The 16,311-nt window shown below is 38.0% G+C and overlaps 1 protein-coding gene across 1 annotated transcript in view; it reads right to left on the bottom strand.

The window, feature by feature from the left end:
- Positions 1 to 16,311, bottom strand: part of LOC136857149 (uncharacterized) — an 81,322-nt gene that overhangs the window by 10,229 nt on the left and 54,782 nt on the right. Inside the window, exon 3 of the mRNA XM_067135567.2 lies at positions 12,242 to 12,447. Coding sequence (XP_066991668.2) covers positions 12,242 to 12,447 — 206 coding nt within the window. The remainder of the gene's footprint in view (positions 1 to 12,241; positions 12,448 to 16,311) is intronic.

The raw sequence follows: 16,311 nt of genomic DNA, 5'->3' as shown, positions 1-16,311 counted from the left end.
GACACATACACGTCGAACGGCACCGAAAACAAAAAGCTCATCAGTAGTGCTGCTGATGCACTGTATGCATCATGGCTCCTATGCACAAAAACATTAGTGAAATATTTTAAATATTCATCCAAAATGCACAAGGACAGAGAAATTAATCCCATTAAACAAAAAAGAAAATAGCATTACAGTACAACGGAAACTGTTACAGATATCCGAGCAGCCGCGAATGTGTTAATAAAAAGTATTGTTAATAATAGGTCCTGTTACAATATAAGAATAATTTTTAAAACAATTACTTTTACAAACAGAAGTTTTAGATCACATCCTTCTTTGTGGCACTCTATCAAAATGCAAAAGGCCTCGAAGACAAAGATGCTTTTAGAGGCACCAAATTTACCATAATTTGATATGGCATCAAAAGCACAAGTAATCATTCAGTACGAATACTCAATTATACTCACAAGTGAAGATACACAGTTGGACTTTGGTACAATTTAGTCGGCAGTGGTGATTTGTTAGAAAATGAATTAGGCATTCACAATAAAAGTAGGATAAGAAGTTATCACCTCATATCAAGTTACTTGGTAATGTTGGTAATATTATTAATCTTTTATTGAATGTGAGAGTTCTTCTAAGTGTTATTCTGGCCAGAGTACCAAATACAGTGATTCTGAGAAAAGGTCTTAAATCCATTTCAAGGTCAAAGAATATCTCTCGGAGTAGTATCAACACTTCTGAAGCACCAAACCCGAGAAAATAGTTCTTTAACTTGTTTTTTTTGTAGAAATTGTAACATTCATATGACCTGCTTGTCCTCTGAAAATTATTCCTGCTGTATATTACCATACCAATAGTTCTCTCATGAGATGTGTACTGAGGTACATCAGTATCACTGTATCCAATTTTCTTTCAAGAAAAGACTCTGAAAATATAATGAAAACAAACATACTTGATGCTAATAAATGGGTAGAAAGAGTTAATATTTCCTTCATGTGGACAGTGATTACATTGTTCACTTCCTTAGCAGCTGCTGAAAAAAAAACCGTGATTTAATGCTCTCCTGGATAAGAGTTGTTCATCAAAACATGGATTTTCTTTCAGGCAGTGTGTCTAATTCTGTCTTCTGACATCAACTTTCCTGTGTTGCAATAGTGTTTGAAAAGAATAATGAGGCATGCAATATAATTTTATCCAGAACATAAATTCTAATGGACAAAAGACCAGTGCTCTCTCATCGGGTAGTGTCATGCACATGTTCCGAGACGATATTAGGACCCAAAATTTCTTCTAATCCAAGCCGGTATCGTCTAGTAGCTAGAGACAAGTGCAATCCTACAGTCAACAGACATACAGCAATGCTCAGTCATCAAATCAAATTCTGGCACTGTAAATCAATACACGATTGTTCAAATGTGCCACAAATACCTAATTCAAAGTATAGAAAAGAGGTCCCAATGCCCATTCCTCTCTGTAACAAACCCCGTACACATCCACGTAAAAATGACCAATCCCAGAAGAAGCATACAACAAAAATATTCCAAGAAGATATGACGTAAGTTATGGCCGCAAAGAACACAGAGTTCCTCGGAGAACAAAATCAAACATACAGGTGAAAGTACGTTACAGAAAAATAAATCAGAATGCTTCTTGGCGTCCAGTGTAATATCAGCCCATTAATGAAAGAACTGAGAAGTCAGGAAGACTAAAACAAATGATCATGAATTAAAACAGAACTAAAATAATGGAAAGAAAATCCTCAACTGATTACTAAGCACGTTTCTCCCCACTCGAACAACATTCACACAAAAGCACAAGAGCTGTCATGAGAAAGACAATCTCCCAAAACATGATATTCATGAATAGGATTTCTCACTCGTATAAAAGAGGATGCATGATAGACTAGACACTTATTATAGATGTCTCTCCAAAGACACCACAATACCAACAGGAACCATAACCTCGTAAACCAAACAATATACGGAACAAATCACATAAGGCCCCTTGCTGTCAGCCACAAAAGCTACAGAAAAGCTATCAAGGATATACACCAGCAAGTTAAATGCTTTGCTCACACGACTGACAGATCTAGACGAGGTGAGAAGAATACAGATGGACATGGCTCTTTCATATAAAATCACATATACCAAATAGTAACAGAAACGTACGCCTAGCTTGATGTCAGAGAAGTCAAACAAGATCATTTCAAAACATAACAGAAAACCAATACGCATAAGACTCTCAGCTCAGATAAAAATGAAACACAAGATGAAGAAATGAACCGAAGCATCTAGACGCCAAGGAAGCATATAGCCTAACAATGGGCAAAGAAATTACACCAAAAATGAAATGTAACATTACTTACATTGAGGCATAAATATAGAGAGAAATAACAGCATGTCTGTCGTGAGCAGATGCAATGGAATCATTTAAAGGAAGACAAGACTCTCTTGTTGTTGTACGAGTCATTAGTCCATAGACAATTTGATGCAGCTTTCCATGCCACACTGTCCTGTGCTTTTTCATTTCTACATAACTGCTGCATTCTACATCTGCTCTAATCTGCTTATCATATTCATACCTTGGTCTACCCCTACCGCTTCTACCCTCTACACTTTACTAAAAAACCAACTGCACAATTCCTAGGTATCTTAAGATGTGTCCTATCATTCTATCTCTTCTTCTCGTCAAATTTAGCCACAATGATCTCCTCTCACCAATTTGATTCAGTACCTCTTCATTCGTGATTCGATCTATTCATCTCACCTTCAGCATTCTTCTGTAACACCACATTTCAAAAGCTTCTATTCTCTTTCTTTCTGAGCGAGTTATTGTCCATTTTCACTTCCATACAATGCCACGCTCCAAGCGAAAGTCTTCAAAAACATTTTTCTAATTCCTATATCAATATTCGAAGTGAGCAAATTTATTTTCTTAAGAAAGGCCTTCCTTACTTTTGCCATCGTTAGTTATTTTACTACCCAAGTAACAATATTCATCCACTTCCTGTAAGACATCATTTCCCAATCTAACATTTCCTGCATCACCTGACTTTGTACGACTGTACTACATTACTTTTGTTTTGGACTTATTTATTTTCATCTTGTGCTCATCACCCAAGACTCTGTCCATACAATTCAACAACTTCTTCAGCTCTTCTGCAGTCTCAGATAAAATAACAATATCATCAGCAAATCTCAGGGTTTTGATTTCCTCTCCTTGGATTGGGATTCCCTTTCCAAATTCCTCTTTGATTTTCTTTACTGCCTGTTCTATATAAACATTAAAACGGAGGGGGGGGGGGCCAAACTGCAGCCTTGCCTCACCCCTTTCTGGATTGCTGCTGCTTTTTTCATAGCCCTCGATTCTTATCACTGCAAACTGATTGTATATAGATTGTAGATAATTCTTCTTCTCGGCACCTGATCCCGATCACCTTCAGAATCTCAAATTATCAAATTATCAATCAACATTATCAAATGCCTTTTCTAGATCTACAAACGCCAGTATGTGGGCTTGTCCTCTAAGATCAGACAAAGTCAGGATTACTTCACATGTTCCTACATTTCTTCTGAAGCCAAATTGGTCTTCTCCCAACTGAGTTTCAAGTCTTTCCATTCTTCTGTATATAATACGTGTTAGAATTTTGCAGGCATGATACTAAATTAATGATGCGGTAGTTTTAGCACTGGTCAACACCAGCTTTCTTCAGAATAGGTATAACAACATTCTGCCAAAAATCAGATGGCACTTCTCCTGCCACATACAAATGGAATAACCTCGCCATGCTGGTTTCTCCTAAAGCAGTCAGTAATTCAGAGGAAATGCCATCAATTCCGAGTGCTTTGCTCCAATTTAAGTCTCTCAAAGCTGCCTAATTCTGACCTCAAAATTTAGTCCCCCATTTCATCAGCACCAACAGCCTCTTCTTGTTCCAGAACCATATCATCTACGTCCTAAACTTGATACAACTGTTGGATACGTTCCTGCCATATTTCTGCCTTATCTTCTTTCCCTAGAAGTGGTTTTCCATCTGAACTCTTAATATTCATACACCTATTTTTCCTTTCTCCAATGGTTTCCTTGATTTTCCTGTATGCAGCATCTACCTTTCCTAGGACCATACAAGTTTCAACATCCTTGCACTTCTCCTTCAGTCATTCTTCCTTAGCTGCCCTGCACTTCCTATCCACATCATTCTTTAATCGCCTGTATTCTTTTCTACCCTCTTCATTTTTTTCATTCTTGTACTTTAGTCTTTCATCGATCAGGTCTAGTATACATATAATTAATCTCATATTAAACCGCATTGAAGATGATGTATTAAAATTATAAAATTCTTTTATTTATACCCACCCATTCAATACATTACAATACACTCATTGAATTATACTATAACCATGAAGTGTCTAATACTGGAACGTTTCGTTCGACATAGCGAACATCATCAGCCATTAATGCAACAAAAACTAGGTCAGGGCACTGAGCTTAAAATATAGAGAATGTTACCATCATATTAAAAAATGAAGCATGTCGTAATAAAAAGTGATAATCAACAATCAATACAATAAAAACATTAGACTTGAAATTGTAACAATATATGCAAGTTAAAAGCAAAATTTATCACGGAGTACATTAACGATGGCAATCTGTGGAATTAAAAACAATTATGAGGCCACTGGAACATGACAATGGATATTGTGACAAATATACGTCAATGTGTGAAGCGTGGATTAATATTGTGAATATGAAGTTCCGTCGAATTCATAAATAAGGGTTAAAATAAGAGTTCATTGACTTGTCACGAGTCAATCAAGTTGAACTAGTCGAAAGCACATGACATTGAACAAACTAAATTCGACGTATAACATGAACTTCAGCAGAAGCAAAATTCATAAAAGAGGTGCAATCTTGCTGTCAGAAAATACCAGTTAAGGTAGTTAATATATACACGCTAGCAAATAAAACTAGAAGAGTATATAATAAACTCATTAGAGAGTAGCGATGAAACATGAATGTGGGGAGAGTTTTAGCGATCCTTATAAGACAGAGAGCATATTCTGGCGCAAATTAGAGTTTGAATCCCCTGGGACTGGTATGAGATGTCCGCTAGCATTGGCTGCGTGAAACAGATTAGCGGGTAGCAAGGCAGTCCCTTCGTCCCACTCTACGACTGAAGCGCCTGACACTCTGCACTCTTACGTCACACGGACTCTCCGATGTCACATGGTGTTGGACACTGATCTAAACATTCTTGCTACATACCGACTCAAAACCTTCTAGAAAGTTAAAATAAAGACCGATCATCCCAAAAAAAAAAAAAAAAAAAAAAAAAAAAAAAAAAAAAAAAAAAAAAAAAAAAAAAAAAAGTGTTGTTATAGTTTGTTATTTCGCAAAATGAATTTCTATAGCCTACTACAGTACTGAGCAATGTCCCAATGCAAAGGGGAAAAAAGATGACATCTCAACAACACCCCCCCCCCCAGTGATGACTACTGTAGTCTATCAGTTTCAGACGATTGACGAAATTCTTGAACAGCAGACAGCTGATAAGGAGAGTACGAACCAGAACCCACAACAGTGTCTACACTTTCAAAAGCACTAGAAGCAATGGACACAGTACGACAATATGTCGTAAGCTTTTTGTTGATGATGATGATGACACGGCTTTAATAACGAAGAAGGATTCGGTTCTATGTAAACGTGGACAAAAGAAAAGGCAGTCCACTCTGGATATATTTTTTGAATCTGTGTAATGTGTGGTATTTATTTATTTATTTTAAAATACGTTATAGTGTACTGTTTTATGTGCGGCAGTTTGGATACATTATAGTGTACAGTAATTTATTTTCATTTTTATGTTATTTATTCCCCATGTATGTTACTAATAACCCATGTTTCTGTTGTGGCTAGTAATGCATGTAACTAATTATTAAAGTAAGCAATTTAACATGCATGTCTATTGCAAGTAATCAGCTTCATTTTCCGTATCAAAATCTAATCACTAAATCTTACACTATTGAGATTCTTCCACTGTTTTGATACTTTATTTTGCCTTTTGGCAAATTTTTATTTATATGTCAACAGTACATGTTTCGTTCCTTATTTAGGAACATCCTCAGCTGTTATAGTGGCTTAGGTGAATGGTTAAGATTTTAAACACATAGATTTACAAATACATTGATTCACTTAAAAACTAAATACGAATTAAGATAGATGATATTAAAAACAATGTGGGGTTAGTGTGTTACTGGTATGAGAGCAGATGATTACATGGTTGATTGACTTAAAACTATGTCTATTCATTAGAATAGTTGTTCAAAAAATTTTTTACCTTGTTACATTAAAAGTCTGTATGCAATTAAAATTTTTAAAAAAATGTTTGACTTCATAACATTGTTCGAATTGTTGAAAGTTTTTCTTCCTTTCCTTCCAGGTAAGTTGTTGTATGTTGTGTGCTTGCTTATAGTGCTTTTGACTGAGTCTAATGTGGAAACTTTGGAGCTGATTGCTGATCTATTAATGTGAAGGGAGCCTCGTTTCAAATTTCTTGCTATAGCTGAATTCCGATTCTACTGTGACCCTGGAGGGACGTTTGATGCTGCTTTGCGTCTGGTGAAATTATGTCTATGCCGCCTTCATTTTTACATATTGCAATTACAGTATAGCGTTTTTCAGTACTACGTTTTCTTGCATTTGACGTCCAAATTTTTCAGTCCCTTCAAGAACGTACTGTATTCACAAACAATTAACACCACCACAGTGTGCTCTATCAAGCATAAAGAACTGTAATTATATTTCAGAAACAGCAATTCACCTAGGACCAGCATAGAGTCTAGGCAAGAAGTCTTCATTCAAACATTTTACAATATGTAAAATACCTGGGGAGTACACATTTGTGTATTTGTATGCGATTTCGTTTGAAAGTATTTCTTCAATTATGTGTTACAATAGGCTTATTTTTGCACTTTGCCATATTACAAGAAAATGTTGCACCAATGTGTGTGATATCACAGCTCTCGGTAGAAAGCTTCTATATCAAGACGGCTGTGGTTCGCCTGATTTATTCAATACACTATTAATTTCACTTTCTCTCCCTTTCTAAGATTCTTCATTACTGTTCAGAAAGGTTTCCCTTCCGCCTAACTAAGCTTTCCTTTCTTATGACTAAAATCTTCCCATGACTTATTCTTGGGCTTTATGATTTTTTTTTATTTATTTATTTTTTTTTTCTTCATGGTGTGGGTTACTGTAGTCAGAGTGGACTAGTAAGTGGTCCTGAGAGTCGGGATACCTGTTGCTATGGAATGGGAGAGGGCATCTCGGACATATTCTGAGTCATGGCCCTCCTTGTGCTCAGGCGACTAGGACTATACAATTCACCGGTGGTCCATAACCCGTTAGAGGAGAGATCCTCACTTGGACTATGTGCAAGTAAAGTAGCATCCTGCTTCATGAATTTACCGAGCTCAGAACATTTTAAGCAAGCCTCGGACCTATGGGAGTAACAGAGTCCCACTCCCATTTGACAGGCGAGAGACTCCTTGGAAACAACTTGGCGAACGAAATGGATTTTGATGGGGAACTATCAATATTAATGGGGCTTACGGAGGAAAGAAAGTAGAACTGGCTGAGTCAGCAAAGAGGATGCATTTGGATGTGCTAGGAGTAAGTGAAATTCGGGTAGGTGGGAGATAACGAGGAAGAGATATGAGATTATAAAGTGTACTTGACGGGTGTTAGAAAGGGAAGGGCAGAGTCTGGGGTAGGGCTGTTTATCAGGAATACCATTGCACGCAATACAGTTTCTGTTAGGCACGTAATGGAGCGAATGATGTGGGTAGATTTCTCAGTTGGAGGAATTAGGACTAGAATTGTCTCCGTGAGGGTGCAGATGAGGATGAAGTTGACAAGTTTTATGAAGCACTGAGTGACATCATGGTCAGGGTCAACAGCAAGGATAGAATAGTGCTAATGGGCGATTTCAATGCGAGAGTTGGGAATAGAACTGAAGGATCCGAAAGGGTGATTGGTAAATGTGGGGAAGATATGGAAGCTAATGGGAATGGGAAGCGTCTGCTGGACTTCTGTGGTAGTATGGGTTTAGCAGTTACGAATACATTCTTCAAGCATGAGGCTATTCACCGCTACACATGGGAGCCTAGGGGTACCAGATCCAAAATACACTATAAATTAACCGACTTCGAATTCAGGAAATCTCTTAGGAATGTACGCGTTTTCCGGGGATTTTTCGATGATACAGACCACTATCTGATCTGTAGTGAACTAAGTATCTCTAGGCCTAGGGTAGAGAAAGTGAAATCTGTCTGCAAACGAATAAGGGTAGAAAATCTCCAGGACGAGGAAATTAGACAGAAGTACATGGATATGATTAGTGAGAAGTTTCGAACAGTAGACAGTAAGCAGGTTCAGGATATAGAAAGTGAATGGGTGGCATACAGAGACGCTGTAGTAGTAACAGCAAGGGAATGCCTAGGAACAACTGTGTGTAAAGATGGGAAAAGGCGAACATCTTGGTGGAATGATGAAGTGAGAGCAGCTTGTAAATGTAAAAAGAAGATTTATCAGAAATGGTTCCAAACAAGGGCCGAGGCAGACAGGGATTTGTACGTAGATGAAAGAAACAGAGTGAAACAAATAGTTGTTGAATCCAAAAAGAAGTCGTGAGAAGTTTTTGGTAATAACCTGGAAAGGCTAGGTCAAGCAGCAGGGAAACCTTACTGGACAGTAATAAAGAATCTTAGGAAGGGAGGGGAAAAGGAAATTAACAGTGTTTTGAGTAATTCAGGTGAACTCATAATAGATCCCAGGGAATCACTGGAGAGGTGGAGGGAATATTTTGAACATCTTCTCAATGTAAAAGGAAATCATCATGGTGCTGTTGCAAACAGCCAAGCTCATGGGGAGGAGGAAAGTAATGTTGGTGAAATTATGCTTGAGGAAGTGGAAAGGATAGTAAATAAACTCCATTGTCATAAGGCAGCAGGAATAGATGAAATTAGACCTGAAATGGTGAAGTATAGTGGGAAGGCAGGGATGAAATGGCTTCATAGAGTAGTAAAATTAGCGTGGAGTGTTGGTAAAGTACCTTCAGATTGGACAAAAGCAGTAATTGCACCTATCTATAAGCAAGGGAACAGGAAGGATTGCAACAACTATCGAGGTATCTCATTGATTAGTATACCAGGCAAAGTATTCACTGGCATCTTGGAAGGGAGGGTGCGGTCAGTCGTTGAGAGGAAGTTGGATGAAAACCAGTGTGGTTTCAGACCACAGAGAGGCTGTCAGGATCAGATTTTCAGTATGCGCCAGGTAATTGAAAAATGCTACGAGAGGAATAGGCAGTTGTGTTTATGTTTTGTAGATCTAGAGAAAGCATATGACAGGGTACCGAGGGAAAAGATGTTCTCTACGCTGGGGGACTATGGAATTAAAGGTAGATTATTAAAATCAATCAAAGGCATTTATGATGACAATTGGGCTTCAGTGAGAATTGATGGTAGAATGAGTTCTTGGTTCAGGGTACTTACAGGAGTTAGACAAGGCTGCAATCTTTCACCTTTGCTGTTCGTAGTTTTCATGGATCATCTGCTGAAAGGTATAAAATGGCAGGGAGGGATTCAGATAGGTGGAAATGTAGTAAGCAGTCTGGCCTATGCTGACGACTTGGTCTTAATGGCAGATTGTGCCGAAACCCTTCAGTCTAATATCTTGGAACTTTAAAATAAGTATAATGAGTATGGTATGAAAATTAGCCTCTCGAAGACTAAATTGATGTCAGTAGAAAAGAAATTCAACAGAATTGAATGTCAGATTGGTGATACAAAGCTAGAACAGGTCGATAATTTCAGGTATATAAGTTGTGTGTTCTCCCAGGATGGTAATACAGTAAGTGAGATTGAATCAAGGTGTCGTAAAGCTAATGCAGTGAGTTCGTCGTTGCGATCAACAGTATTCTGTAAGAAGGAAGTCAGCTCCCAAACGAAACTATCTTTACATCGGTCTGTTTTCAAACCAACTTTGCTTTATGGGAGCAAAAGCTGGGTGGACTCAGGATATCGTATTCATAAGTTAGAAGTAACAGACATGAAAGTAGCAAGAATGCTTGCTGGTACAAACAGGTGGGAACAATGGCAGGAGGGTACTCGGAATGAGGAGATAAAGGCTAATTTAGGAATTAACTCGATGGATGAAGCTGTACGCATAAACCGGCTTCGATGGTGGGGTCATGTGAGGCGAATGGAGGAGGATAGATTATCTAGGAGAATAATGGAGTCTGTTATCAAGGGTAAGAGAAGTAGAGGCAGACGAAGACGACGATGGTTAGACTCAGTTTCTAACAATTTAAAGAAGTATAGAATTAAATGAGGCCACAACACTAGTTGCAAATCGAGGATTGTGGCGACGTTTAGTAAATGCACAGAGGCTTCCAGACTGAACGCTGAAAGGCATAACAGTCTATAATGATAATATATGTATGTTTCATCTACGTACAATTCCTTGATTTGAAAACTATAAGAATTCATGACATATAGCTCAACAAGTGATAGAAGATCACAGCTACTATGGGTCGTATTCATGAACGTGACTTTGACTTCGACTTACGTAAGTTCACTTAGTTGAGTTTCGTGGAAGTCTGTTTCATAGACGCAACTTTTACAAAGTAGACTCTGGCGTAAGTAGACTTTGGTAAGTTACGATGTGAAGAATTAGATATGAAGTTGGCAATGAAAACAAAGGAAGAGCAGTGTAGCATCTCCCATCATTCAATGTTTTTTCTTAATAAAGTGATAGAAGAAGAAGAAATTCAGCTGTTTCCTGCGTTATAGATCGCATTGGATTCTAAACTCAATCCAATCCAGTTAATACAGTTAATTTTTATTTCTCGACGATGGATGGAAAGAAAAAATTGCCTTCAACAACTATGAAAGTGAGGTGTTACTAGAACTAGTGAAAGAGAAGAAAGATATAGCTGAAAACGAAATCAATAAACTTCATCTCGTGGTTGGCTATGTCCTGATAATTGAAAATAAAAATCCCTTTCCTATTACGGAAAACCTCAGCATGGTTGCCACCTGGACTTATTATTGGTACATGGGTGCAATTAATAGCTCCAACCACTCCAGGAAATCGGGACCTTTCATACACACATTGCGGATGATTTCGATATTCAGCTTCATTTGGGAACGAAACAAACTGTGGTCTCTTTCGGGCAGTCAGGATCGATATTCTTTTGATTATTCTACATATTGAGGGCTGGCTTACTCCTCGTAAATCAGGGGAATCAATTTGGAAGTTACCTGAAAACCACGGAACTGTGAAAGACTATTGTATTTACCATAAGAATGCATTAATCTGTGCTGATTATCCCTTAACCTAAATAGATAACACGACAAGTAGAAAGTGCAAAAACTTTGAGCTATAGTAACAATAATTTTACTCCTACCTGTAGCATAGTTTCTTAACAACCGGGCGAGTTGTCCGTGCGGTTAGGGCGCGCGGCTATGAGCTTGCATCCGGGAGATAGTGGATTCGAACCACACTGTCGTCAGCCCTGCAGATGGTTTTCTGTGGTTTCACATTTTCATACCAGGCAAATGATTGGGCTGTACCTTAATTAAGGCCACGGCTGCCTCCTTCCCATTCCTTGGTCTTTCCTATCCCATCGTCGCCATAAGACCTATCTGTGTCGATGTGACGTAAAGCAAGTAGCGAAAAAGAAAAAAAAAGCTTAACGAAATTAGCAGCTGTATTATTGGAGGTATGGGTGATCCTCGATTATTAATATATTGCTGGAATTCGTTTTCAAACATCGTTAGTACATCTAATACTGTAGGTTTGTCGAATCTATATGCCGTTTTCTGAACTCATTTTCTGTATAAAATTCAACTGGGTTCCGTGCATCTCTTATAATACGCCGAGGATTAGGCGTAACGTACTGAATAATTTCCTGGATCTCTTTAATTTGATCTACAAAATTAAGTACACCAGCAATATCTGCCATTTTATTATTTTTCTGATCTCAGAGTCTACTTAAGTACGGAACATCGGTGACTTGGAAGTAAAGTCGCCATCTAAGTTTACTTACCTCCAAGTAGCGATTATGAAATGGAAATGGCGACTTACCGCCTTCTAAGTCTAAGTCAAAGTCTCGTTCATGAATACGAGCCTTATGAACACACATGAATTACGTGATTAGAGAGTTATGAAGCTACCCTATCCAATCACTTACCAACACTCATCTTGGCTTCTGGAATAAACTGGCGACAGGATGCAGTGTGCTGGGAGAAATCCTGGACAGGTGGATGAGGGTTTTCTTCCTCTATCAACTTAATGGCAGGTTCAGTAATACTCTGTTTGGCAGTCGACTTCGGGTACCGTATATAAAAGAAAGTGTCATCGTGAATCGGTGGGGAGAATGGTTCTTCAATGTCGTATCTATCAACAACAAAAAAAGCACATTTTTAAGATCAATCACATTCATCTCACACAATAGCATTTAAAATATCCATGGTGACCAGAAATTCTATAAAAAGGCTTACAAGCTAAAATTAGAGTAGATATGTCACATTCAACAGCAGCTGGGCAAAACTTCAATATTGCAGTTAAGATCCTTCTAATGATAAAAGGAAACAAGCACTCCAATAAACTGTCCAGCCCCGCGGTGTCTGCCTGTCACCCGGCGGCCCCGGGTTCGATTACCGAGCGGGTCAGGGGTTTTTAATTGTAAATTATTAATATCCCTGGCCTGGGGACTGGGTGTTTGTGTCGCCCTTAACGTTCCTTTCCCCACATTCAACACTTTACACTTCCGCCATTTACATAAAACACGCAAGTTCCTCACATATGGTGGAAGTAGGGGCAAAATATTTTCATAGGTCAACGCCCCAAACAAACAGCTTTTTTTTTTAACTTCAATAAATTTCTTAATTTCATACAAATAATGCCGCAAAAACCATGTAACCCAGAAATTGTGCATTTTTTTAAACATGAAAATTCGCTCTTGAGAAATTGTCATGTAATTACCACTCCTTAGAATGTGTGGGCACCTGAAGGTCATTCCAGAATAATGTTTTAAGATAAAATAACAGGGGATCAACATTCTGCGCAAATTTAGCATTTAAAAAAATATGTTTACATTATCGACAGTACATCCTGATACTGATGACCTGCTTACCCTCCGAAAATACAGGATTACTGAATGGACATCCAGTGTCAAGAGTTTATTTACAGTACAGCTGGCTAGCGTGTGTATGCTTCAAAACACTGAGCCGACGCTATCAGCTGTCTTGATGCCTCGATACAACAACGCTTCACTGTTTTGAAACAGTGAGATTGCTTAGTTTGTCATGTTGCGTGAACAGAAACGTCAGCCGCTTCATACGTCAGCTATTGTTGATGCTTCGAAACAGCAAAGCTTTGAAACAGTGCCGGTGCTTTGGTTTTAGCCTCGATAGAAACACTCCGCGAGACATTGCTCTAAAGATGAGCCGACACTCGTTAATAGACGCTTCACCCGAACCACGAGTCAAGTTACTAAAAGAACAATGTACTCTGCAATGTAAGGTCTTTGTTTTTCACAGAAAATGATATTACTGTTCTCCAAGTAGGGACATAATGTAACAGAAAAACACTCCTGTTTCAAAAGTTATGTCTGTAAACTTCAATTTGAAGTAGATTTTTGAACTGGATTAGGTCGAGTTTGTTAATTTACATATAATACCGATCTTGGACTCCTCTTAGATTTAATTACTCATTTCACAATCATTCAAATCAGTTTATTTAGTTTATTAAATATCATACTATGCTTTCGTAACTAGTTTAGGTTGTTTATTAATATACGTAAAATTCTGATTTCGAGCTCTTTTTTTAGATTTCATTACTCATTTTACAATTATTGAAGTTAGTTCATTTACTTAGACTACTATTTTACTATGCTTTTGTTAAGTTTGTTATTGTACACAGAATACCTATTTTGAACACCTCTTACATTCCATTCATAATTCTATAAGTATTCAAATTAGTTACTGTTTTAGTGTGCTTTTAACTGTAAAACTGATCCCTTTTAGTACAGAAGAAAACAAATAGTTGCCACGACATATGGAATTCTTTTGTACTAAAGGCAGAGATGTCTTGTTGCCGAGAAAATGACACCACAGATCATCAGATCCGTTCCCTAAGAGTATATTTCAAAATTGCGTAGATGTGTTGTATGACTGAAAAAGAACATAAAATACTGTATTATACGTGTACAGTATAGAAATAGAAAATAGAAAATAGATCTCAGAGAATTAGAGTAGGTGAAGCTTTATCTGACCCTGTAATAATTAAGAGGGGAATTCCTCAAGGCAGTATTATCGGACCTTTATGTTTTCTTATATATATAAATGATATGAGTAAAGGAGTGGAATCGGAGGTAAGGCTTTTTGCGGATGATGTTATTCTCTATAGAGTGATAAATAAGTTACAAGATTGTGAGCAACTGCAACGTGACCTCGAAAATGTTGAGAGATGGACAGCAGGCAATGGTATGTTGATAAACGGGGTTAAAAGTCAGGTTGTGAGTTTTACAAGTAGGAAAAGTCCTCTCAGTTTTAATTACTGCGTTGATGGGGTGAAAGTTCCTTTTGGGGATCATTGTAAGTATCTAGGTGTTAATATAAGGAAAGATCTTCATTGGGGTAATCACATAAATGGGATTGTAAATAAAGGGTACAGATCTCTGCACATGGTTATGAGGGTGTTTAGGGGTTGTAGTAAGGATGTAAAGGAGAGGGCATATAAGTCTCTGGTAAGACCCCAACTAGAGTATGGTTCCAGTGTATGGGACCCTCACCAGGATTACCTGATTCAAGAAATGGAAAAAATCCAAAGAAAAGCAGCTCGATTTGTTCTGGGCGATTTCCGACAAAAGAGTAGCGTTACAAAAATGTTGCAATGTTTGGGTTGGGAAGAATTGAGAGAAAGAAGAAGAGCTGCTCGACTAAGTGGTATGTTCCGGGCTGTCAGCGGAGAGATGGCGTGGAATGACATTAGTAGACGAATAAGTTTGAATGGCGTTTATAAAAGTAGGAAAGATCACAATATGAAGATAAAGTTGGAATTCAAGAGGACAAACTGGGGCAAATATTCATTTATAGGAAGGGGAGTTAGGGATTGGAATAACTTACCAAGAGGGATGTTCAATAAATTTCCAATTTCTTTGAAATCATTTAGGAAAAGGCTAGGAAAACAACAAATAGGGAATCTGCCACCTGGGCGACTGCCCTAAATGCAGATCAGTACTGATTGACAGTAAACATGCTTGTTTTGTGAAAGCGCAGTTGGCAACTTTATGGAGGTCTTGTAAATCATGGAAGTATTGAGAGTATCATACTGTAGCAGCATGTGATGTGAGTGGTTCTCTGCACAACTGTCTGGGAAGAATGAGTCAGAAGTTATGAACTCCTCCAAACAAACCATTGTAACTGTACACTGCGGTAAGGCATATGTATTGCTCTTCGCCTTGAGGTATTCTGGCTGCAAGGAGAACAATTTAAGTTGTGATCCAAAACAAGCATATACCTCGCACATAAGGTTTGTCTCAGTCAGTGTATGTTCTCCTACCACTGCCAGTCATGTGCTTGCTGCCATGACCTCCAATATCTCATGCATAGCAATTCTCACCACCTGTTTCATTGGTTTTGTAACAATGTATTTCTATGAAAACAAGTACTTCCCAGACATGCCGCTTGTACAGTCTGTCTTCTATTCCTTCAAAGATGACTGTCCTGATATTTGTTAAAAGTAATCAAGATACACACCGTATATATTTAAAAGGTGACTAAATAACTCTAACCGAGCTCGATAGCTGCAGTTGCTTAAATGCGGCCAGTATCCAGCAATCGGGAGATAGTGGGTTCGAGCCCCACTGTTGGCAGCCCTGAATATGGTTTTCCGTGGTTTCCCATTTTCACACGAGGCAAATGCTGGGGGCTGTACCTTAATTAAGGCCATGGCTGCTTCCTTCCAATTCCTAGGCCTTTCCTATTCCATCGTCGCCATAAGATCTATCTGTGTCGATGCGACATAAAGCAAATAGCAAAAAACTAAATAACTCTAACAATGTATAAACATATTCACTATTCCTTTCCTTATATAATGCAGTATCTTTATTTAATATGTAAAATTGTCAACATATCTAGAAGATACGAACTATGATGTATGAGCCTACGTATTTTACCAGTCTGTACAGTAGCCCTGTAATTAATAACTGCAAGTCATTTACGATGTTTTGAATTAATTTGATGACTGATTGAAATG

Source organism: Anabrus simplex, chromosome 1 (assembly GCF_040414725.1).
Source record: "Anabrus simplex isolate iqAnaSimp1 chromosome 1, ASM4041472v1, whole genome shotgun sequence".
In the NCBI taxonomy this organism is placed as follows: domain Eukaryota; kingdom Metazoa; phylum Arthropoda; class Insecta; order Orthoptera; family Tettigoniidae; genus Anabrus; species Anabrus simplex.
The sequence above is the reverse complement of the archived record's forward strand: the minus strand, read 5'-3'. Positions and strand labels throughout refer to the sequence as shown.